Source organism: Apis cerana, linkage group LG1 (assembly GCF_029169275.1).
Source record: "Apis cerana isolate GH-2021 linkage group LG1, AcerK_1.0, whole genome shotgun sequence".
NCBI lineage: Eukaryota > Metazoa > Arthropoda > Insecta > Hymenoptera > Apidae > Apis > Apis cerana.
Window position 1 is genome coordinate 8,099,415 of NC_083852.1, and position 26,429 is coordinate 8,125,843.

At 36.5% G+C, this 26,429-nt stretch overlaps 1 protein-coding gene and 1 long non-coding RNA gene across 5 annotated transcripts in view; one reads left to right on the top strand and one right to left on the bottom strand.

The window, feature by feature from the left end:
• LOC107994871 (3-phosphoinositide-dependent protein kinase 1) overlaps positions 1-26,429 on the bottom strand; it is a 491,030-nt gene that overhangs the window by 142,260 nt on the left and 322,341 nt on the right. For 2 of the 3 annotated variants that reach the window (XM_062081837.1, XM_062081856.1), the window contains one exon: positions 7,801-7,848. In XM_062081837.1, the coding sequence (XP_061937821.1) occupies positions 7,801-7,848 (48 nt within the window). Of the gene's footprint in view, positions 1-7,800; positions 7,849-11,989; positions 12,069-26,429 lie in introns of those variants that run through there. The other variant, XM_062081881.1, reaches the window with a different exon arrangement.
• Positions 17,718-26,429, top strand: part of LOC107994794 (uncharacterized) — a 46,249-nt gene continuing 37,537 nt past the window's right edge. The window contains exons 1-5 of one of the 2 annotated variants that reach the window (XR_003696843.2): positions 17,718-17,913; positions 17,983-23,406; positions 23,829-25,799; positions 25,925-26,039; positions 26,129-26,412. This is a non-coding gene — a long non-coding RNA (uncharacterized LOC107994794). Of the gene's footprint in view, positions 17,914-17,982; positions 25,800-25,924; positions 26,040-26,128; positions 26,413-26,429 lie in introns of both variants that reach the window. The other variant, XR_009831925.1, reaches the window with a different exon arrangement.

The following is a 26,429-nucleotide window of genomic DNA, read 5'->3' on the forward strand; positions in this document are numbered from 1 at the left end:
ATACGTTAAATTTGTTCTTTCTTAAATCAAAAAAATGATTTTTGTATCAATTTGTTTAATGGACTTGAATCGAAGTATCCATTAGTCAAATATACTGTATAATGTATTTTAATGTAACTCGATTACTGAAATTACTTTATTTTCTTTTTTTCAATAATATTGCGCGTTATTTTTATCGTTTAAAAAAAAAGAAGTTCAATTTTCGAACGATAATTACACAACGTAATTTCACAATTCAATCATTTCCACGTGTGACTTATGTGAAGGATGATAAGCTGTAATTATACCTTCATTCGTAATAAACAACACTTCTCTCGTATCGATGACATAAAAGTAATCGAGGATATTTCGAAATTTTTCAACTTCGAAAAGGCTAAGAGCTTGGAGGAACGAACAAAGGAATCTGTTATACAGAATCACTGTTACATCGATCGTTACCCTTAAGACATTCTAATTATAAATTTTTCACCGATAAGATCCATCGGGACGAATGCTAATATTGGCACACCGAGTGATTTTAATTTTACACTTAAAAAGAATCGACGTTATCGAGTTTGCTCGAAAGGGGGGCTGCGAAATTCCAACTACGTCCATCTCATTTTCTTCGTGGCCATTATTCGAGTAAATTATTTGAAAAATAATCATTAAGATATCTTATCGTACGTGTAGTTATGCGTTATTCGAGGTAATCACGTTAGTTTATTTGAATGAACAAAGCGACTTTCTTTTCTTTTTTTTTTTTTTTTCATTTTTCTCGATCATTTAATCTTCGAATGAGATAATTTTTCATTTTCATTTTCTCGTGAAAAATCGTCGCAAGCATAATCGATTTCATTTCGTTGAAACCTGCTTGCAGAAGAAGAGAATCAGTTCTCCTTGAGGATTTCTCAACGGAGTTAATATTCACGCGATTAATCGTAGTTTTATGAGTTTTTTTTTTTTTCTTTTTCTTCTTCTTGTTGATTTTTCTTAATGTCGAGAAGTCAAAGCCGCGACAAATTGCGCTTACAAATCTTGTTGATCTTCCTACGATTAAAGTACGATGAATCCTTGCGAGGTGATGAACAAGATAATGACAACAAGTATGACAATTTGAGAAAAAAAACAAAGTAATTATTTCCGTTCTTGGTAATTTTTCGAATTGAAGAGGAGATTATTCGAGGAGTCTTGTTAAATTAAACTTCATTTCCCACCGCGATTAAAACGAAACATTTACCAACTAAATATATATATCGCGTTATATTTCATTTGAAAACAACAACACTCGATATTTAATTTTTTCCATAATTACGTCAATTTGTGCAATTTGCGCAAACGCGATTGATCAACGTCACGTAGATGGAAGGAAGGTTAACGAATAGAGATAGTTTATGCATTTATGGAAAACTTAAATGTAAAAAAGAAAAAATTTAATTTAATTTAATTTATTTCACTTAGCAAGTTTTAATGATCCTTTATATACAAAAAAAAAAAAGTAATTAAGAGTTACATTATACATACAAAATTATACAGCACACAATGCTGATTAGGCTCATTTTGTTGCGAGAATGAATCGACAAGTCATAAATGTACGATGAGAAACGGAGACTATTTGAGAAACCTCGGTTGTATCGGGACTAATGGAAAATTTCCAACGAGTGGAATATTAGAGAGAAATATAGGAAAGGATATATCATCCCTTGGAATGGGCGAAATTTTCGTTGAAACTTTCACGATGAACTGCGATCCACTGCGGATACTTACCAACGAATAATTAAAATTTCAATTATTTACAATTATTATCACTCGATTTTTCCAATGAAAACGAAACGATCACGTTTAAATGCGATCGATATTAAATAATAATACCGTTCGAAAGAATGCCTTTATCTCTAGATATCGATCTCTCGCTCGAATTCGATAATAAATCCCAACGATATTATAAACGCTCGTCCATCGAGCGATAAATTCAACGAATGAAACCAAGAAAAAAAAAGAAGAAGAAAGAAAAAAAAAAGAAAGAAAGAAGAACCAGTTATTTTCACATTTCGCACAAGCGCAAACATATTTCTTTTTAATTGACATGTACACGTGAACCGTGAGAATCAATTTCTCGTTTTTTTTTATTTTCTTTTTTTCCTTCTTCTTCTTCTTTTTTTTTTTTTTCTTTTCTTTTGCATTTCTCGAATTTATGCGTTGTCGTCACTTGACACTTCCCGCAAGGTGACAAAGCACGGTCACTTCAAGTTTGTTTGCATTTCCATCGAAGATTCTGCGATTGTCTGCGCGCAACGTTTCCGATCAAGATTGCGACGAGAGGGAGACCTTAGCAACACAAAAACGGGAAGAGCGCTTCCTGTTGCTCTTCTGTCCCACGACCGTGACTCGATGACATTGTTCGTTACGAGTATGAATGCTCGAGTAAAAAGAGTGTCGAGAACTGTTTTTCTTCGTATTTGATATGCGAATAGACGCGAGCAAAACTCTTTCGAGAGAGAAAGAGAGAGAGAGAGAGAGAGAGAGAGAGTTGTTTCTTGCGAGTGGACATTAAACGGTGAGAGTGATCGATCTGGTTGACTTCGATACTTAAGGAGATTAATCCTCGAACAGTGAGGATTATTATTGGACGATCAATTTTCGATACACAGTGTCCGCACATGTATGTAAGAGAATTATGTTGAGAGATAATTCTCGAGAGTTTGGATGCGTTTGGGAAGAGAGGGGAGGGGGAGGGGAGAAAAAAGAATTCTCGAGGATTGAAGGAATCGATATTGTGGTGAGAGTGAGTGTCTGATACTTGGAAGATAATTAATTTTAAACGGTGAAAATTATTATAGTGATGCGGTATATACTGGTATAAGTATTATACTATAATAAGGTAGTCAGTTGTAAGAAATAATGTTGAGAAGATGATTCTCGGTATCCATTTGAAAGTAAAACTTGGGAATTCTTGCTAAGTGAACATTGTAATGAGAGTAATTATTCGACAGTAAAGTTATTGTTAATGTTGTTGATAAATTACTCTTGAGAATGACTCTCGAGAAACTTACTCTTTTCAATTACGTATGGATACATGGGATTGGAAAAAAAAAAAAATGTTTATATTTTTAATAGAAAATTTATGTAGTATTCAACTTTCTTATTCGTATTAACATTTTTCAATTAAAGCGGAAATTATTATTTGTTTTTATAATTTTTCTAAATTATGATCTCTCGCTTTCTTTTTTTCTTTTTTTTTTTTTTTCTTATTTTTCAATTCAATTAATTTAATTATTACGTTTAAATCCATATATTAAATCTCGTATTTGATTAAATTTAAGCGTAATTTAGCGATACGATACAGCATGTACTTTTAACATATATAGAAATTTAAGAATATTAAAAGTAATGTATGAAGAAAAAAAGAAAGATCGGATAATTTTTTGCCTCGTGTCGTCAATCTGTCTACGATCCATTCGATAATATTCGATCGAGAGTTGTTTGGCTGGAAACCGACGTAGAGACAGACTGTCTGTCCGGTAAAAGTCCGAATTGATCGTACACGACGGAGCATTAGCATAATCCAATGACTCGAGAATACATTCCGAACTTCCTCTTATATGCTTCAATCACGGAAACGGTTGACATACTTGCACGAGCCATGATGAATAATAAAAGACACAATATTGACAGTGCGCACGACAAATCGCTTAATTATTCAAACTTAGCCTTTCCCGGTGATTCCTCGCTTCTTTATTCAACAAACGTCAAGGATGTAGTATGGAAACAATCGTGAAATGGTATAAAAAAAAAAGAATTGTTACATCATTCACGAAAAAACGGAGACAGTTTGTGTAAATCTCGATGGAAGAAGACCGATATTGTATACAGGTTTATTATCTTTACATAGAATTTCTCCATCTTATAATTTAATTCTTACATTATCAAATTTCGATAATATTCATTTTAAGATTATTAATTTGAAACAACAATTATATGTCAGAAATCAATGCAGACATTCCTTAGAATTACGAACTTTAATTAAAAATATAAATATTCAAATTGTGCATTCGATGTTTCTCACATATTGCGATTATTATTTAATTTTCTAAATCCATTATCCATAGCTAGTATTACATCCTTATTACGAAATAAATGAAATAAAATAAAATAATTACGAATTAGAAAGTGATATAAATGGTTCAAAGATCGAAATACCTGTAATATTCATCTCTTTTCTAACGTTTAAAACGTTGCACAACCATACGTATCTGTATTACATGTATCTTATCTATCAATCGTCTTATTTACATCCTATTTTCACCCTTTCGCGATGACCGCATTGTTTTGGGGTTGCTCGAAGGATGAGTACACGATTTTCTTGGAAATGGACGATGATCGAGGCGCACCGGCAAGGTCGCCTCTCTCCTTCATCGATCTTCGCGTATTTATAGTTCTATTTATAGCGATAATAAGTAGAAATCTTTATGTAACGCCGCTAACGGAACTTTCTGCACGAGGCTCGACCTACTTCTCTTTTCACGCTGCCTTGGCTAGAGCCAAATAGAGATTTCGGTTAATTAATCGGCTGATTCGTGTTCAATTAGTCGTAATATCCTAATTTATTCGTCTCGGGATGTAAATGATTTTTTGATCAAATGTTATATTAATTTCCTTTTCATTTTATAAAAATCAATATTAATAATAATATTAATTTGATTAATTAATTTGTGAAATCCTTCGAAGCCAAGAGAAACTAATTATAGAATCTAATTCAATTTTTCAAAAGTTACTTTATGCAGATTCCTCGTTGTAAAACAAAGATAATATATATTGTCTCGTTCAATTGTTACCTATTACCATAAAATCGATTTCAAATCCTATATATCCTAAACATCTCTTGCCAAAAGATAAATCCTTCATAAATCCTCAAGGAGAGAAAAAGAGTAGCAGTTAAGAAAACCACGTGTGTTGAGTTGCAGAAGGATAATCGGTGGGTTATTACGCGTTTGCACTTATGTCACGCATCTTTGTTCGCACGTGCCCCTTGTCCTCGCCCATTCAACCGGCCCCCCGTGTCCGTGGGCGTCGAAAAGAAGACGGGGGTGACCGAGCAAAAAGGTAAACGAAACGATTTACGCGTACCGCCTGCACGTCGCAGATAAGTTACGCTCGTTACTCTTCTCCTTCCACCCCGTTCCCTCCTCTCGCCCCTCTTCCTACCACCCCTGACCTATTTCTTCAACATCCTCCATGCACAATTCTAAATACCGCGAAATGCATGCGTGCAACTTTACTGAAACGCCAAATCAACTTCTATCCCCTCCCCATTAATAAATAATTTCAAAAATATTCGAGAAGACGTAGAGGATAGCTTTTACAGCCTCTGATAGAGTTTCGTTTTGTGCATAATCAAATAGGATAACTTTTTCACGACAAATAATTTTGATAAAGGATCGATCGAAAGGGGGTTGAAAGGCGAGGAAATCGTGCCCCTCCGTCGCGCGGTTCCACGTGGGTGGAAGAGAAGTTGGCGGGCTCGAGAGGGATGTGCACGGAGCGTAAAGGGAAGCCGGTGCAACAAGTACGCAATTCAGGAAAGTTGCGCCGCGTCGATAAGGCAATTATTCGGTTGCGCCGCCTCGCAAGAACAATGCCTTTTGTCGGATGAGGCAACAACGGGGTTATGGAAGACGCGCAACAGGGAGGAGGGAGGAACGTCTTTATTATGCGAGAGACCTAGACTCTCTAGACACCTGTATATCGGGGAGGGGAGGGGAGACTTCTTCAGCCATTTGTCGGCGAGACAGGCGAGGAGCCGACAGCTACGCTGGTGGATTTTTCACCGAGCGATTCAATTTCTCCTTACCCCCGTTGTCGACTCGGATGTAATAACTTGGAGATGCTGTATCACTCGAATTTTTCGACCGATTGAAATTCCGGAAATTTATGATAATTGCGAAGCGATTCGTCGATTCTAATTTTATTAATTGGGCAATTAAAGGAATCGGAGGATTTTGAAACGGTCGTTTCTCGCGTGAAAAGAAATTTTATAACTCGTCGCGGATCTTGAACTGTTTCTTGAATTGTTTCTTTGTTAATCGATCGTTCAAATATTTCGTTTCGCAGGGAGCTGAACAATTTCGAGGTTTTAAAAAATATACTATATATATTTTTAATTTTAAATTTGAAACAATAGTAAATAGGTAAGCAGCTTTCTTTTTCTCGTTTCTTTAAAATTGTTGAATGGATCTGACGATATTTTCTTGCTGCAATATACGCGATTACAATTACAAGAAAATAATTTATTTTGGGATCGCACAGTTTAAAAAATAAGTCACTAAATAATAAACTTCGTATAATTAATTCCGGATATTTATCCAGAATTGATAGTGTTTTTTCTGGATTATTGCTAGATTTCGAATACAATTTGGAATTTTTTCTGCAGATGATATTTTCCTGTTATTCTATCTTCCTGTTTCCTGTTTAATAATAATTTATCACTCACAAATCGATCGATACCCGATTTTATCGAAGCTGAATGTTTAACAGGAAACGGAAACTTAACATTTAACCTTCGACTCTCGACGACTCACGTTCAGATTAAGTTTGTTTATAAATTGCAACGCGATAAGTAGTCTAGGTTTCACGAACAGTTGCTTATCAACTTCGCTTATTCTTTCCACTATAATTAGGCGAAAGAATGCTATAATGTATTTTCGCGGTAATAATAGGAATATTTGTTGAGATAAGCGATTGCGCGACATTTCAGAGTCACTATTACCGTATTAACCTTTCGTTTGAACTGAACAAGAGAAAATAAACGGTTTGAGGAAATGATCTTCGAACTTTAAATGTGTGGTAGGTTATCGAGAGGTCTCTTTTTTTTGTCGTATGCTCATTATAAATACGGAAAAGTAGAAAAAAAAAAGAAAGGAAGGAAGAAAGAAAGAAAAAAAGAAAAGAAAGAATCATCAGCTGCGTGATAATTTCCTTAAAATAAACGCACATTATCGGTTTCGAGTGGAAATTTTCAAAGTGTACCTCTTTGAGATATTCCTTTTTTTTCAATTCTATTTAAAATTTTTTTTTTATCTCTCTCTATTTAATCGAGAAAGAAGGAAAGAAGTTATGATTAGTTATTATTTTCTTCTATTCGCCTAAGAATAAAGAAAAGAATGAAGAAACGTTTCAAAGTAAAATGAATATCTTTCTTCGATTACACAATAAAAATAAATAATGCAATTTATTTCCGTTTACTCGAACAATTATCAAGGACTCGATGAAAACAGGATAATTTAATACTAGAATTATCAATTTATAATACGTAAATATGTAAATCTATAGATAATTGTAGACAGTTGATTAAAATTAATATAGGATTACATTGTATAATATTATGTTTGTAATATGTACATAGTATTAAAATCGATTATCCGACCTAATATGGATGAAATGCTAATAATATAATCGAGAAACTGCTGTTAAATATATTCATGAGATACTTTTGGGAGGATTCGAAACGAGTATAAATTTTTACTTAAAGAAGCTTAAATTGAAAAATTATCTAACTTTGTCAAAAATTTTGTAATAATAAACAATTGTAAACAATTGTACAATCTTCCCCTTTCGATTAATTCTAAGATATTAACAGGAAAGTCAATATCCCAAAAATTCATCTTCATCATCAGCAACCATGTTTTTCAACATCGCTTATTAAAAATCGCAATAAATAAGCACATCTCTCTTTTGCATCCTCTTTTTCATCCTCCGTACCGATTCTTCCAAGGATATTTGCCTCGAAAAAAATTAGAAACTAAAGTATTTCTGGGCTTTACTTACGATCACGGAGTTACATGCAACGCTAGAATCGCTGTCTGCGTCGGGATCCTGAAAGGAAGAAGAGAAATTAAATTTTTAGATTTGCGTTAGATTCGCGATGAAATGGAGACTGCGATTTATGGTGTTAGTCCGTTCATTATCCGGATTAATGAATGAATTTATATTGTTATACGATTTATGATATTAAAAGATATGTTGAAACTCACCTTTAATCAATGGTTTAATTTCTTTAAGAGATGATTCAAAATTGAAAATAGATACGATGGATCGATCTTACGGTTTTCATATCGCATTATATTTCATTGTATATCCATATGATTCAATATGAATGTAAATCTTCCTTCGATTCTCCTAAACTTATGAAAACGTGCCCGTTCAATCCTCGAGTATAAGATATAAATTCCTACCATCTTTCGAGATAATAATAATAATAAAAATATTCACGATTCCATCATCGCTCAACGAACCAAAACTATTTTATTTTTAAGGATGAAACGTTTATATTGTATAAAAAAAATATCTTCGATTTTATTTTCCTCGGTGTCAAACGGTTTCGTGGCGGTGCGTATGCGTAGTAGAAACGTGGAAACGCAACTAGACACCCGCATGGGATCTTCGGATGCAAATAAGGATCGTGGCAGGTCGGACGCAAGTGTGGCGCAATTCGTGGCGACTCAAATTTGTGGCAAGGGGCTGGAATGTATTTTCGGCCGTGTGGATAATAAGGCGGGTGAAACACGCAGTAAAAACCGATTTACGATAGTTCGAAGAACTATTTTCAATCTCGTAGGAAAAATCGAAATTAATTCCGTGTCCTCTTCCTCCTGGATAGATAGAAAATGTCTCCATACGTTATTTCACAAGGAAATTCGTGCGTGATAAAATAAATCTTTGACGATATGGTAGAGCGCAATGAGGGGGAAATTCGAGCGATCCTATAAATTTTTATCGCAATTTCGGTCTCTCGAAATATTTTTTTTATAAATGGTGATAGAGCAAAGTAGGAGATTGGACATTCTAAATTTTTGCTCCCGAAATAAAGTTGTATTTACGTAAGAAAATGAAGAAATATTGAAAATTATTATTCGTGGAAGATTCTATCGCCTCGAAGTAGAAGTTTACATTGATACAAAACAGAATTATTGTTTTGCGTATAACCGTCCGAAGGTTACTGTATATTCGAACGAATTCTCCGGTAATTCGTTAATGATTCCTGCTGTATAAACAGCCGATCAGAAAACAAGATACGAGAAAGAAATTTACACTTTTATCTTTAACAACGATCGATTTTGCGGCGCAACTCCATGTCTAAAAATTGATTCCTCATCGACGAACGGATCTTGCTCGCTGCCTGTTTACGTACACGTTGTGCGGTAAATCATCGGAATAGTTTCTGAGAAGAGAAAAAAAGAAAAAGGAAAAAAAATTGGTTGCTCGAACGAAACGAGAATTGCGTAAAATCGAAAGCCCCTCCTCGATGAACCTCGCCTTCCCCGATCGCGGAGGAATTCGTGGAAAGGAAATACTGCCCGTGTTTTCCACAAGGTTTGTAGACATTTTCTCTAGTTTGCTTGCACTCCACGCTCGTATGCTTTTCGATGCTTGACCCCCTTTACATTCCAAACATATAGGTGGATTATACTATAAGATTTCGAGTTTGAATTCTTGCAAATTCAATTTAATGAATTTATTTATTTGCTTGTTGAATGTAAGTTGAAGTTGCGACTATGAAAAAAATACTTGTGACAGGAGTTTGCTCTTCGTCACTGCTTACGTAGTTTGATAAAATATTTACCATGCACGAAAAGTATAATTTTAAAAGAACCCTATCATAGGAAATATCCATCCTATCGAAACAAATCTAAAAAATTATTTTACGAAATTTTAAATAATCTTAACTGTGTACTTTCGTCAATCGAATAAAAATAAGAGAATGGAATGGACTTCCATCGAACGTATTATTCGATTAAATCGAAGCTGGAACGGTTGAAGAATAATATAAATATCCGTACACATGTATGTTACGTGCATTCCTGTTCACTGATGTAATCAACGAGTAATAGTTTACGAGACTTTACTTTGTCATCCATTGTCGTGACAAAAGTTTCAAACGAGGACTCGCTGCTTCCTCGAACGCGACACGGACACCGATTTCTAGCCGGTACCCTAGTACGTTATCTTTCGCAAGTGGTTTCACTTATGCAAATAATTCTACACGGGAGAGAGAGAACCGGGTCGTCGGCATGTCGCGGATCCGATTGCAACAAAATTAATTATTGTCGCAGGTTTTATCTGATCACCGAGCCGGCCGATAGATTTATTCCTCCTCGGAGCGGAGAAAATAGCCTTTTTATTTAGGCGTGAAGCTCGAAGGCAAAGTTTTCGATTCTTTTCTTTTCTTTTGGACAAATGATAAACGATTCGTTGAACGTTCCTTGTGTTTTTAATATATAAGAGTCTTTTTTTCCATCCAAATAATTGTCATCGGAGAGTTCGAATGCAACGCTTTTGCTGGAAAATTATTTTTGATAACACTTTAACTCTTTCTTTTATCCCTGCGTTCACGCTTCAGTTCGTTGAGTCAATTCGATTCTAATGGAAAGTTATTTCGGTTGGATTGATGTTAAGAGGAAAAAAAGGAAAATAATATTCCGCGTTATGCGACATTTATCTCGCATATTTATGAAAGAAGGCGCCACGAGGGCGAATTTTTCGATTCCTCTACAATTGGCTCGATGACAAACGACCCTTGAAACGCTCCTCGGTCCCTTTTGCATTTCTAATGATCCTGTAGGAAGCATTGTTGCGTTAATGTTACTTCGAAAAACGTTTCGTTTCGCGTATAATCGGGAAGAAGAAGTGCAGTAGCGGCAGCAGCAACCATTTCTTGGGGAACTATCAATCTTCCTGAACGAAAGGTGAAACAATGGAGGAAGATAAATCAATCTTATCGAAAACAAATTCTACCCGAAACGAAAACGTAGAGAGAGCTACATATTATTGAAGTCGACCTCGGTTCTATGATACAACGTTTCTGCAACTCATCGACAGTACTCTTTGGAAACGCGATCTTATACTTATTTGTTCAGAGGGAAAACTTCTGTAACGATCCACGGGCTGAAATAGCTTCGGCGGAGCTGATGAAAATGCAGAAAAAGGGATCGATCTCGTTAAAACTATCCCTCCCTCTCTCTTATAGAAAGAAGAAGAAAGGAAATCTGTTTTAACGAATCCCTACGATCAACCCTATGATTCATTAGAGTTCGCTACAAATAAAAAAAGAGGGGAAAAAAGCGAATCCATCGCGATATTTTATTCAACCTTCTTGTTATATTTTAAAAAATTTTTCATCCCCCTCCTCGAAATCGCTGAAATCAATCGTTGAAATAATTTTGCTGTTACGAATAAAATACTTATTCGCTGTAATAAATACGCTGTTAACCACGCTAACCGTCGAGTTAACCGAGCAGATCCAGTGGAAAGGCGGATTCTCCCTGGTACAGATTCTCTCGGGGAGGGGGGTTAACAACGCACGTGCGCGGAAAGAGAGAAAGCGGTTGAAATAAAGATCGGGGGCCCACGGATCCGGATATAATCGGATGAAGCCGTCTGGCCGTGCTTCGGAGACGTGATGGATGAAAGGTGTTCCAGTTATGTGGATTCCGTTGCGCGGGATGATGAATGAACCGCAGCACCCGGAGGCGCTCGAATTTCAGCTTTGGAGCGGCGAGCAAAGAGAGCGGCGTGGATCGAGAGACAACGACCGCCGTGATTTCCAGAGAATGGAGAGCAACCGGCCCTCCACCACGTGTCCTTCGTTCCTCCGTTCACGACCAATCCAACCGCGTTCCTCGTCGCTTTGCCCCTTTGGAAAAAGCTGGAGGAGAGATTTTTGCGACAAATTATAAATATATTTGAATACAAGCAAGGGATCGAAATAAATTTTACGGGCTTGCTTTTTAAATTTTAAATTATAATTTTTGGAATATACAAGTTCAAAGATTCAACTTTTTTATATTTTTCCTAGAAATTACTCGAATGACGATTTGAATAAAAATATAAGCATCGTGAAGAAGGAAAGAGAGATGAAAGTATTAGTAAATTTTGATGGAACCTAAACGAAGCAAATGTATTCCAAAATGTGATGCGTTGTTAGTGTACCGAGATTGAAGTGGATCAATCAACTCACGCAACTTCATTTTCCCAAAGAATCGATGTATCAACGCTCCTCGGATGCTCCACGCTCGGTTGTCATCGCACTTGAACTGAAAGCTATCAGCAAAAAGCAATTGATTATAATTTATCATTGTTAATCGGATACAGCGAAACGACGCTCATTAACTCGATAATCGAACGAGTTTCTTATTCCTCGAAAATCTAGCAACCCTCAATTTCTTATTGAATCTTCATCCCCCAATCTATTTGAAACACTCTTCCAAAAACTCTTCCACCCTTGGATAATCAAAATTGATCAAATACATTGCGTGATGATTATTTTCTTCTCTTTTTGAGAAGAGAAAAGATTATTGGTGGAAATTCGCCGTGTTAGCTCGACAAATTGGTTGTTCGCGCAACTTAGCATAGCTGAGGTGTGTTAAGGGTTGCGGTGTATGTCGCCACGTCCCACTAAGGTTTCAGTATTATTGGCTAACCGATAGGTTACCGTGTCAATCTGTCTAGACCGACACGTGTCGGGTGATCGATAACCACCTCCTTCGGTTAAATCGTCACGTTGGCGGAAAAATCTTGAAATTCTGGGTTTCTGATGTGCGAGGAAGTGAAGTTATTCGAGGAAAATTATTATTTATTGAAAATTCATAAAAGGAATTTTGCACGGACACATGATATTAGAAGGAATATGAGATGGAATTTAGATTTTTATAAAACGTTGTATATTCACATCGTGGATGGTTAAATTAAATTACATTATTTAAGTTGATCCCTCTCATTGTTCTATTCCGTTGATTCTGTACTATTGATTTTCTAATTTGATATTAAAATGTTATAACTATCGTATAAAAAATCAATTTAGATTCAAAAATCGAAAATAAGCGTGCTTTGCCAATAATCCCTCGAGAAGACTTCTTCGCACAACGTCAAAACAACAATGAAGACGAGAGTACAAGTTGTTTTCAATGCTACAACGTTTCCAACGATACACCCACATTGGTATAAATATCATTTCAAGGGAACGCGATTCGAGGACATTGAAATCGAAATCTAAATTCTCGCAACGATCTTTTTTTTTCATCTCACTGTAGAATCAGACAAATAATAAAGATTCTCATCAAAAATGGAACTAGGAGCGAAATCGATGAAAACATTTAAGTTACAGCGAAACGTAGCTTGAATAAAATCCGATGCAGTTTTAAACAGAAGATTCGTTGTGAGTCGAAGAATTACATCAAAGAATTTCTTTCCTTCTTTTTTTTCTTTTTAGAATGGATTCAACAAAAAGAGCGGAAATATTTCAAACGAGAGAGGAAATTTTCGTCATCGTTGGACGGATAATCACACGAAGGATGAAGATTCAAAAATATTTAACTGGTCGAACGAGGAGATAAGTTTGAATACCGACGAGCCGGGTTGTTCAAACAGGAGGCGGGCGTAAATGCCTCGTTAAACATTTTCGACATCGGGCCACTTAAACTGTACGATACCCAAATATTTCAGGCACACTTAACCGCGCCAAAATATCCAAAAATTAACGCAGGCAACGTCGTGATAGGTATCCCGTGATAAAATAGAAAACCTGAGAGAAGATTTTCGCGCTCGGTTCGTGGCTCGATAATGGAAACAAATATAATATATAAATTCTAAGAAAAAAAAACAAGATAAAAAGGAAGACGCGAAAGCTTCCTTTTTTAGAGAAAACTTCGATTTTCATTGAAATTATACTGTCAAGCTTTTTGCATCGTTAAAATCTTAACTAACTGTCACAAGTAATCGTTACACCTCGATCAATCCTATATAAATAAAGATTCTTCGATCGATCTGGACTCAGACACAAATACGCGTTATAATATTGCTTTGAAAATAAAAAAATAAATTCTCTATCTTTAAGAGTATCTCTAATCGTATTCGCAAACAATTTAATTCATAAAAGGAACCCGCAATATATATTTTTTTCATAGTTGAATCTCGATAGTTTAGCCTTGCATATAATACGATAATAAAGTTAAAGTCTTTTCCTGATCGCGCGTTGTTCTTGAGGGGGTCGTTAACTCATTGCCATTGTCGGATGAACCGCGCATCAGGTTCATCGGTTCAGAGAGTGCGACCAATGACGTAATTCATAAATATTTCCGACAATTGGCGTCCGTTCTCTCCCCTCCGTGTCCGGGAAACGCTTAAGAGATTAAACCGGACGGTTCAAAGTTCTTGTCTCCCGTGTAAACACTTTAATGGAGGCCAGAAGCGGGTGTGCACCTGTTGCGCCGACCACCGCGACCGAAAAATATTTCGAGCTCATCGGCCATCCTACTCGGCTTCGGGCCGAGTTCGAGGTTTTTTTACCACGGCCGAGTCTTCCTTTAATAAAATTCACTCGAATTCACGCCCTTCCACCACCAACCCCCTAAGATCTTTTTTACACAGCTCGTACACAGCTCGGTGGAGAAATTTCGTGGCGATTTCAGGGGAATAGAATTGAAAGAAAATTAAAAATCGTTAAGTTAATAGGATAGCGAAGATCTCGATAATTTTTCGAGAGACTAATCGTATGTTATTAATAAAAATATATGTATATATTTTTTTTAATCCTAAAGTTATGTTCCAATTATTTAGAATTTTATTGAAATCGCTGAAATCGATAATGAATCTTCGAGTAATTATTAAGGTAATTTATTGGAATTTGGAGGAAAATTTATTGCAATCCAGATAATTGCATCGATTTCCCGAATCTCTTATTATAATTTTTTTTAGGAATATTCTAATAATCGTGGATCATAAATAATTCATGTAACACCATGATTACTCGAGGAATTTCTTTTAGGACCAAGTTCGATCGGGTCGTAAATTTTTCCCTCGTTATTATCTGACCCGCGAAATCTCTAATATTTATTCGCCGAGATATTTAAAGAACGAGGATAATTATCAAGCCAGTGTGTACATACAGGTATCCGATCGGCGACGAAATTACAAACACGGGAATTATGTAAACGAAGGAGAGGATAAGTTTTGTATATATTATTTATAGACGTAATTATACGAGCTGCTTTTTCCATTGAATAATTTACGTTTTTTTGCGAAATCACGAACCTCGGCTAAATCGTTTCGATCCTCTGTCTCTCTCCGTCTTCGTACAATAACGAATGATGTACTAATTAAGTTAAAAAATTAGATCGTTGTAATTGAAATTCTAAATAAAACTATTGGCGTTTATAGTTTTGTCGTTTAGAAGATTCGCTTCGCTCGATTTTATTTCTCGATTCTATTTGCTAATAAGAAAAAAAAAAGTTATAAAAAAATCAATTTGTAAATGCGTCAATACCGAGAAAAACTTTTTTTGCTCTCAAACTGTATTTTTTTACATTCTATTAAAAAATATGGCGGAGATAATAGAAGAGATTATTTATAAATCTCGAACGAGCAATTTATTCGTATTATTTACGTTATCGTTCGTTTATTGCGAAAAAAAAAAAAAGACTAGACGTTCGATTATTTTTTTTTCGATTCAATGTATCACATTAGCCACGATAACGTAAACACGATAATTGCAATGGTCGATCAAAGCGGAAACCACGCGCGTAATAAACCATCACATCAATTGTGACTGTGTCCTTTTTTTTTTCTTTTCTTTTTTTCTTTTATTTTTTTGCGAAATTAATTACGCCACGGATAGAATGAAACGAGAAAAAAAAATATAGAGAAAAATAACATATTAACAAGGAATGACGAGGATAATTCTTAACGTTGTTAACGCGTGTAATACGAATAGGAAAAGGAAATGTCGATGATGATGTAAGATGTAATTAACTCCTTGAGATTCAAACTAGTCGCTTTTTCAAAGATATCTCCAAGAGATTTAATTAAATTCTGATAATTAAAACTGGCGTTAGATCGATCAATCCCTGTGCAAAGATAAAAGTGATTAGGATTAGAGAGATATTTTTGCGTGAAATTTCAATTCGTCGCGATTACGTTGGTGTTGTTTTCATCCTTGAAAGAACACGATCTAATAATCACCCGAATAATCAATAAGACGTTCGAAATACGAGCAAAACGCTGACAGAGAAACGAAAAGTTAACGGAGATCTAACGATTATTTCGAAATCATAAATCATCCCACTACGAAACCGGTTCCACTCGATTCATTGACGATTAACGGTATTTCCGATCAATGAGTTTTACTACAGAATTTCAATAGATCATTCAATAAATCGTCTACGTTCATATCACGAATTTTCTAATAATTATTTCTCATATATTACAATCATTAAACCCTCTGAATAAAATGACCGGAATTTCTGATCGATCGTTGAAACTTGTCTAAATATTCTCATTCGTACACTTAATATGATAAATAATAAATGTGTAGATACATATAATTATGTAGCAAAATTAATACATTCGGATCTCGCGATAACTTGGAATTGTCTTTCTATCTTCTCATCGTTTTAATTAAATAATTCAACGCGCCGATATCTGATTACCTCAATTTCAATGACTCTAATTGCGACTCTACTTGCATTAGAGATCAACGATAGTACGCAATGACGTACTATCGTTGATCGGCAATTATCGGTTGATATCGATCGGGAAATTAATTTCGTTGTAACTGGTCGTTGTGCCCGTCGTCGATAACGCATCACCGGCTAATAGAACAACAAACGCGAGATATCGCTCAGTGATATCGATGGCCATGATCGTTATGAAAAGTGACGTGTCGGGATCAACGACGATAAGATCTTTATTATGTTTAACCGGTGCACTTTGCCCGAAACAGGTTGGAATGGCATCGTGTAAAAGGGGATTAGTAAAGTATTTTTGATCGTGTCGCGTGCTGCGCAAATATCCGCGCAAATATTTTCATAGCTAAGTAAACGGATCATCCTTTCTTATGAATCCTCGTTATTGTACGCTTCTTCTTTGTGTTTGACGTGTTATTGACGTTATTAAATGACGTTGTTGCGCCAAGGCAAGTATGAATTAATCCCCGAGACTGGCGAGGTGGGATCGGATAAATGCCAGCAAATTTTTATCTTTATTTACGATTCGAAATATTCAAGTGTTGATCTTTTTCGTGTTTTTTTTTTTTTTTATTGTCAGAGAGTGCAATTGAAATAGTTTCTGAATAAAGTAATGAAAATATTTGTATCAATGGAAACTTTTTAATTGTCTTTTAATTTTTTAAATACTTTGCGTGCACATTCCGACAAAATGATGGCACTTAATGATTAAATTATTGGTTAAAATAACAGGGTTTCGAAATATGTTGCGAGTTGTTCACTGTATTTTGGTAATCTTGCTAAATAAAAAATAAGTTAGATTTAGATGAGACTCTTAAATGAAGGATTGAAACTGTTTAGAACAAGTTTGGAAACAAATTTAGTTCAAGTTTGAATTTGCAATTATCTTCTTATCTCGCTTTTCAGTAATGGCAATCGAATAAGTTTAACTTCAATCTGAATTTATTTCACGATTCTAATCTAATCTAATCTAAAATCTAAAATAATCCATCGTTCGTATAAATTTTCTACGCGTAAAAAAATAGTTATACTTCACTCAACTTGATACTTCCCCTTGTAGAAGTATTATGACGAGAAACCTTCTTCTTTCCTCCCCCCGGCAATTTGTACAAATATTTTTAAAACATTCGAGTGTGTTCCCACTCTCGTAAAAAATTCATGCGTCATTGAGTTAACCAATTTTTTTTTTTTTTTTTTTTTTGCGTCACGAATCAATTCATCAGCGACCAACATTGACGACAATTTTCCAACTATAAATTCAGAGGTATTCAGAGATCACCATAAGGAAACAATACCATGAATCGTGATGGAACAAGGATAGTGTTTCGTACATGTTTCCTCGAACAGAAGAATCTTCAGAGGAAATTGTATTCGTGATCGATCTAGCGACATTTCGAGCAACTTCGGCTGGAAAATTTATTATGTATGAACGATATCAAAGAATTAATTAGAAACGAAATTCCGCAAATAATTAAATGCAAACGTATTCAAGGGGTCTGAAGTTGGCCGAGCTTCTACCGTGCAACATTCTTGCATAATGATAGCCAGAAAAGCAGAACCGATTGACGTCTTATTACATAATCCGCGAATGGAATTCCGGATCGCAACAAGTAGCAAGGCGATACGGCTTTTGAATCGAATAAACATGTGATATGTACGATTTACTTCAACTTTGATACGTTCCAATATTTTCTACAATCGAAAAATCAACAATTCGATTGAAGAATTAAGAACGGAACGATCGTTTCGTAAATTTGTTACGTAAACGTCTAGTGTTACAAGGTGTAAAAACAATTGAAAGAAACTAATCTAAATGCTTTTGTTTTTTTAGTCGTAGAAGAAGGAAAATCGTGAAAAAAAAGAGGCATTTTTTTTTATCGCAATATTTTTCTCAGAGCAGATAAAGAAATATATTCGACCATTTCAAAAACAAATAAATTATCTAAAGTGCCATTTTAGTATTACGTAAAATGAATTAGTGAAACGTAGAACAGTTACAAAAACATGTTGCAAACAAGTTGTTCTGCAATTTAACCTAACCTAAATATTCTAAGTATAATTTGAAAATTTGTAAGAGCATAATTACCTAACAATTTTATTATAAGAAATTTCTTTGAAAATCAACCAATTTTCATCATTTTTTCCATCCCTTGAATACGATACTTTTATAAAATAACAACAACGAATCCGTTAACACCTTCGTGAGCGTCATATAAAACACAATTGCCATTTAATCTCTAAGAGATAATACGAAATACGATATTCGAAAATAATGTTCAAAAAATACCCAACACTCGAACATCGTCGAAATTTAATTTCTCTTAATTTCTCGGTAGACGAAGAGGATTTCGAGCTGCGAAAGAAGAGACATCTGGGCAGAAAGGGAAAGGGGCCGTAAATTACAGCAATTGTTTTTACAGAACAGTTTGCGGGTTGGCGAGGATCGACAGGTCGATCGTTGGCGCAGTTGGCTCGTTCCGCCCGGGCCATTCGGGGATTTGACTCGTTTATTTCAGGAGGGGGCCCCGAGTTTCGCGGCTCGTTAGCACACCCGGAAAATCCGCAAACAACCGCGCTCCAAACTTTTCAGTCGCGATTAATTCCCTCGGAAACCCCGACTCTTCCACTTTCTTGCTCCGCTTTCGCGGTGTATCGATCGCTGACACCGCGAGAAAACGTCTGCTAATGGTAATTCTTCTCTCCTAGTTGTAATTCTCCTCCTCCGCCGGTTATTTAGAACCAACTTTGTTTCTTTCCTCGCTCGGCCCCGTTCGCCAAAAGTGTCCACGCTTAATGGCGCCGCTATATTTTACGAGTTCAAAGAAATTTCCTTCTTTTTTCACTCGTTTTAAGTTCGTGTTCAGTAGCCCGTTCCTTCGCGTAGATCCGAGCCTCGAAGAAACGAAGTGGATCGACGATAGGATAGGATTATTGATCATATCGATAGCGGATCTGAATCAGATAGCCACGTAGCTAACTATTGACGCCATTTTAAATAAATAAACGACGTTCCATTAGTTTCAAAATAACGATAACGACGGTATCGTTGATGGCTCGATTACACGATCTGATAAACGAAACATTTTGTTTTTAAAATAATAATTTATGAAAGGATGTTATTAATATCTTGAAATTATTATATAACATTCTTTTGCCCCGTAATAAAACTTTATATAATTGGATAGATTATCATTTTTAATTTTTCAAATTACCACGCATTCTTTATATCGTATTACGTCTTCGTTCTCGCTCGTAGCAGATATTCGTGTAATTGCGAACGACAATTCAGCAACGCTCGAGTTCGATCGAAAATTGTTATTATCTAATACAAGTTAGGTAGAATTTGATATAAATAAGAATCAAACGTGTCGTCGTTTCTCAACTTTATCCGTTCCAATTTTCAATTCGTCCCACTATCTCACGGGGATCCAAAGTTTGAAGAAGGCAAACAATTTCCACTTCGTTTTCTCCTCGATTCTCGACCACGGTACCACTCCACCTTGGGGACAAAAGGTAAACACCTATACCAGTCGGCCAACAAACGCTAAATTCTCGATGGAAAACTGTAATTTGGAATCAGCTCACGCACACGTACCAACCTATCTAAAACGAGGAGAAAGAAATTTGATCGAACGATAAGGAGAAATGAATATCTACCCTCTAATTTTCATCCATTCTCATCCCTCGGATTCTCGCCTGCCATTTTATGTTATATTACATTAGTTAGCAGCAACTGTCGTCCATTTATAGAATAATCTAGCGATGCCGCGTAATTCCAGCTTTAAATGGCGTGAAAAATGAGTTACGACAAGAAAATTGTGTAAGCCCGCAATTATGTAAATAGACGAACACGAGAATGAAGCATATATATATATATATATACACATCGACCTCCCTCGTTCTTTTATCAGCCCTCCGCGCCTTTCTTCCTCCTCATTTTTCATATCATGGTGCACCTACTGGGAGAATGGAGGAGATAAGGAAAGGGAGAGAGGGTTGCGGGGGCGGTAACAGTGACAACCGAGAGGTGTCGTAGACTGTTGAAAGAGAAGGTTGAAAGAGTATTGCGAGACAATATGCAGCGAGTAGGTGGCCAAGTGAGAACACGTGGGCGACTGCTATGGCAAGGACGTTCCTAACTGTCGCGGTTTCGTTACCAGCTTACCGTATATATTACTAGAACGTGTGTATATATATATATATGTACGTATTTCGTGCTATGTTTGACGTAAGATGTGTATTTCGGGATGATTTATTTTTAATCTCGGAAAATAGATTTAGTTTAATCGGGATATTATGATCTTTTTCGATAGATAATCGAAGACTTTATAATAGCTCGCAAATTCACTTTTCACAATTTTCGAAGTATTATATAATTAAATACAAACTGTGTGATGTAAGCTTAAAGAATCTCAAAGATTCTTTCGATTAACAAAACAACGACCGATAAATCATATTTCATTGCCTATTGTTAACCGAAAAGTAATCATTCCACTTGACATTTTTCTCGGCGCAAACCAAAGGTATATTTCCAAGTTTAAAAAATTCGTGGAAAATAGAAATAAAAGCTGTTGGCGACAAATGATGGCGGAAGTCGCGTCGAATGCTTGATTTAAAATGTCTACAAGATTTCTACTTACTATCTTTCTATTTATCCAAGATTATCAAATCGAATGATAGTCATCTCACTCTACTCGTCGCGTAGAACTGAAAATTCAACGACACGTATTTTCAATAACACTCGGATTACCATAACGCGTGCAATATACCTAATCGTCCGCTAAACCGCACACCTTTCCCAGTTTCAACTTCGCAGCAACGGTTCGAAAAATCGTGGACGAAATTCGATCACCGTGCACACGGGTCGCTCGATTGATGATCGAGCTTCGAAGCATAGGCGTAGGCGCGAAAATCCTTGGGTCTCGATAACGATAAGTCGAATATCGAAGGGACATCCGGTTGATCCCCAAGTTCATCCTCGCTGATCGGCAGAGAATCCGATTGGGCGTCGCTGTCAGAATCCGATCGCATTTGCATACAATCGACCGTTATCCGGCTGCAGGCCGTCTAATTTGCATGGTGCGTCGTTGCTATCGTCACAGTGGCGTGTTGATGACCGAGAGACGGAACGATCTTTCTCTCCCTCCGCTGGAAAAGGAGGGAGGCTCTCTTGGAAAACGACACCCACGCTCTATCAGAGAGCACCGTGTCGCACCGACTTCGTTCTTTTTCTTCTTCGCTTGGACTTTTTTCTTCTTCTTTCTGACCGATCCGTCTATTCGATCCACCAATTGGCGATCCAAGGTTGATCCAAGGAATGACGTCAAATGCGAGCGTGTCCTCCATTCTTAAAGCGAATCATATGGCGAAGTAGAGATAAGCGAAGAGTTGACAAAGTGTTTAAACGATATTGCTCGGTTTTTCCCCTCGATAGGATTTCGAGTGGTCACGCTTTTTTTTTACACGGATGCAACACAAGAATAGATTTATTCTCGATGATAAGGAGTCTTATTTTTTTCATATCCGGATTTTGATCGATGATTAATCATTATACACGTAGGGAATTAAGTGTAATAATCCGCATTTCTGTTCATAAATAATTGGATACTTAACAATTCATTAACCGAATTATATTAACCGTTTGTACGTGTGTAAAGAAATATCACGTTATCTTAATGTAAATCTAGTTTAATCTATCTTAATGATAAATTTACTTTATTAAAGTCTACTTTAATCGGCAACGTTGTGAGAAATGTGAAAAGGGGAATTCATATATATTGTGTGAATTTATCCATTTAAAAATAAATTGCAATATCGTAGTAAAACTTTCTTTATTTCAAATGCACGTATATCAAGACAAAATGAAAAATTAATGGTAGCCAATTAACAAGGGATCTAGAACCGACTTTGTTGCAAGGTCGGACAATTATCGTCACGATATTCCCTCGTTTAAAAAAAAAAACAAAAAAAGAAAAAAGAAAAAACGTCTCTCGGATTTTTAACTACTAATAACGTTCAAATCGGGCACACTGAATAATCGTCCGATATATCAAATAAATGGGAAGCAATTTATCCCAAGACTTTAAATTCGCAAGAAATATCCAGATTTAAGCTCGTCCAGCTTATCATTTTCGTATCCACGTACTCGCAACTTTCTTCCATATTTGAAATAGCAACCGGTTTATCCGGTGTATATCGGAAAAGGTTGTTGCAACGATCGTCGAAATAATTCAACTTCAAAAATAACCTCTCGCGTTCCTCTCCAACTATCCCGAGAAGTACGTATCGTCATATACATGTTTCACGACGGATGGTGAACCGGGAACGAAACGCGAAAACCAATTGTTCGATAATTGATTGAGAATAGAAACCGGTGAAATTCGGGTTTTATTCCGTCGGAATCATCGCGTCGAATCGGCATTTCAGCTTCGAGCCGATTGGAAACCGAGACGCGGTGAAATTCGCGACGAAATTGGAGTAGCCGCGCTATCGCGAGCGCGCATGCGCGCCTCGAACGTATCTCTGCAGAAGTGAAAGTAGAAATGCTCGGTGGGCCTCTGTAGAAAGTGACATTATACGGGAACGAATACAAATCATAAAGGTAAACGAAGCCCGCAAACGCTCGTTTCGCGTGGTTTCCCCGTTCCATAAACAAAACAAACGAAACGAGCGCGCCTCGGTTAATATCTTATCGGTACTCGTGTCTCGGTACGTTGTTGTGCGTACGTCGTTGATAACGTATCGTTTCCACGGCTGATACGCATTTCGTATTCACGACGTTTCACAAAGAGATCCCGTTTCCCATTGGTCATCGGGGAGGGAAAAGCTTGGTTTTTTTCGCACCTGTTTCTTTGTCTGTGATTCGAGGCACAATGGAGAAAATGGAGCATTAAGCATCGAGATAAATCAGAGATAAGTAAGAATTTCTACGATTCTCTCGATAAAGGAAATGGCACGAACGACTTTCGATTTGTCGAACCTTTTCAAAATCTTTGTTCTATTATATTCTTGCGCGATCGTGTTAACGCGTATGGAATGTTCTTTTAAACAAAAACGTCAGATTGCTCGAAAAATTCCTAAAGATTGGATAATGATTCGATATCAGATATCGTTACCTTAGTTGTTGATACAAAAGAACTTTTCCATTTTGCCCTTATTCTTTATCTCTATCATTTTTCTTCCTTGAAATTAGTTGGCTCGTTCCATCTTCCAAGATTAGTTCTTTCTACGCATCGGCATCACGCGAGTCTCTAATTTTTCCACCGATCGTGCTATTCCCCTTCCCGTTGTTCGAAATCGTTTTCACGGATAAACTCTCTTTCTCTCTCTCTCTCGAAGAGGAAGAAGAAGAAGAAGAGGAATGATTCGGTAGAAAATTTGCAAGATGCGTGGAAAAATTTGATTTCCACAAGGAGGGTGTACGATCGATGGTCGAAAATTTGATCCGAGAGTCGTCGGAACGAGGTTAGACCTCGGTGGAAAGGGATTCGTTTCGCATCCGGTGAACCAAACCGGAGTCTTCCGCCCCCGCAATCGAGTTTGCGCCACGATACTGTATATGCATGAGATTTTCCAATATTTTATTTCGTTTATCGGTTCCGTGGGCGCAAAGATTGTGTTTGTTACGAGGAAGAGAAGGGGGAGGACCTCGTCGCTTTAACATGGACCCTTCGCCCCTGCCGGACCGAACGAACGGAATTATCGAGAATTTTCTGGAAACGGAGAGAGAATTTTGCGCGGCCAACGCGTGAATGCAAATATATATGTGTATACCTTTAAATATTATTCGAAAACGACGAAAAGCAAGGTGAGTTTTGGTTTGGAAATATTCTCTTTATGGAGACTAATTACCGGATACCGTGGACAGTTTTTGTAATCCCTTGCGATCAATATCTGGCGGGGAATAAAAAGCAATCGGCACGAGAGATCGCTTCGAGCGATGAAACGATAAAAACCGGAGATTATTTTAATTTTCACCGATCGTACACCAATAATTCATTAATATGGATACATAATTGCAAATGCGGAAACCGCGAAGCTTATCGTCGGCCGGTAATAAATTTACATCACGATTGTATATACCCGTGGCCCCGTAAATATTTCATTAATAATCCTCTTCGATAATGAGTGTCTCGTAAAATACACAACCGACACGAGAATTGCCTCGTTTCCTCAAGATAATCAACGGCGACACGTGCCTAGATGTTTACCGCGATTCGATTTCTGCAACGAGAAGCGCATCTCATTTTTCAAGCGATCAAAATAGGCGAGAGTTATTAACATATTCATGAAAGGTTATGGTATATTAAAATATAAGTAAATGGAAGAAGTTGGCTCGATTAAATAAACCTCGAGCGAAATAGTTTCTCTTCTATTTGAAATTGAGCGTAAATATATAAAATTGTTTGGACAAAGATTTGAAAGACACGCTCGAAAGAAAATAAAATAGTTTTAAAAATATATATACATGTATACAACATCATCGACGATATCGACTTCTTTGAATATGGCATTAATTTTTCGATCAACTGTTTCGAACAAATTCTAAATAATTCGTATTAAAAAAAGCACGTGGAGATTCATATTGAATATTTTTTCAAATACGAAAAAATGAGTCGAAAATTAATAATTTTTATATACATTTCGTACAATCGTTCGAATATTTTATTTATCGTGTTATTTATACCGTACATCTGTAAATTCACGAAGAATCTATGTAACAAAAAAAAAAAAAAGAAAAACTCGAAAAAAGTCCAAAAGGGGAGGTATCAAGATTATTTGATTATTATTACGAGTTAAGAAAAAGAAATCGAGGGGGAAAAAACGACGAAGCACAACAGGAAAAGAGAAAGAAGAGATCGTGGAATATTTCGGTGGAAGGCGACGAGAGATCGGTCGCTTTTTCTTGTAAATTTCGACCGTGTTACATCACAGAATGGATTTAGCTTCTGGATAATTTATCCCAATCGAGTCATCGTTCCTTTCTCTTACAGTCGCCGGTTGTGGGTCGATCTGGTGCGCCACGTCAGTCGTTGGAATTAATTTTGATATAAATACCTCGTTACATCATGAACTTACTCCAATTATGGGAAAGTAGAATTTTTTTTCTTTTAAATCTTTTTTCCACGCGCAGGAAAGTTGTGGACCGATTCGGGTGACATATCAATCGTTGCAATTAATTTTGCAATAGGTACATGTGTTAACGGCGTATAACTCGAACGATGTTGAAGTGACAGTGCCTCTTATTCACCACATGCTGTAGAGAAGGATATGTCCCAGTTTTGAATGAAGTTTGTTCGTATATACCAGGTGAGCAAAAGACATGGAACATGAAGTTTCAAACGAGATATAATATTTAAATTGAGCGAATATAATTTTTAAATATTTATCAATCTTTTCCGACAATCTGTCTTAATCATGCGAATATATTCCAGAATAAAAGATAGATTGAGTCGAGCTCCAATTCTCACTGATTCTTCCACGAAGTCCATGTATATTACGTCTATAAAAAAAAATCGAATACCAATAAAAATATTAATATTATCCCGAGTAAGTACGACAAATCAAGTAAGTACACAAAACTTAAAAAAAAAATGTTCTCGATAAAAATTAAACGATATCATCATGGATATTTCCAGCAAGTGGACAACGTTCGTCGAAATTGCGGCCAGTTTTCCAGTTACAGAACTGGTCCAAATCCCTTTCCCCCCTTCCCTCCTACGACGACAATTACCGGAAGAGTTTATCGCGGGGGACGGCGAACGAAAGCAAGATTCTCCCCCTCGGGCGCGGCTGCTCTTCAAAGGGACACACGGAGAGGAGGGGGAGAGGGTTGGGAAAAAAAACGAGGGATAAGAAACAGACGTTTCCTTTGTTTACCAAGGAACGCTTTGTTCGTGGCCCCGGGCGAGGCGGGGGCTGGGTATGTTTAATTTTTCG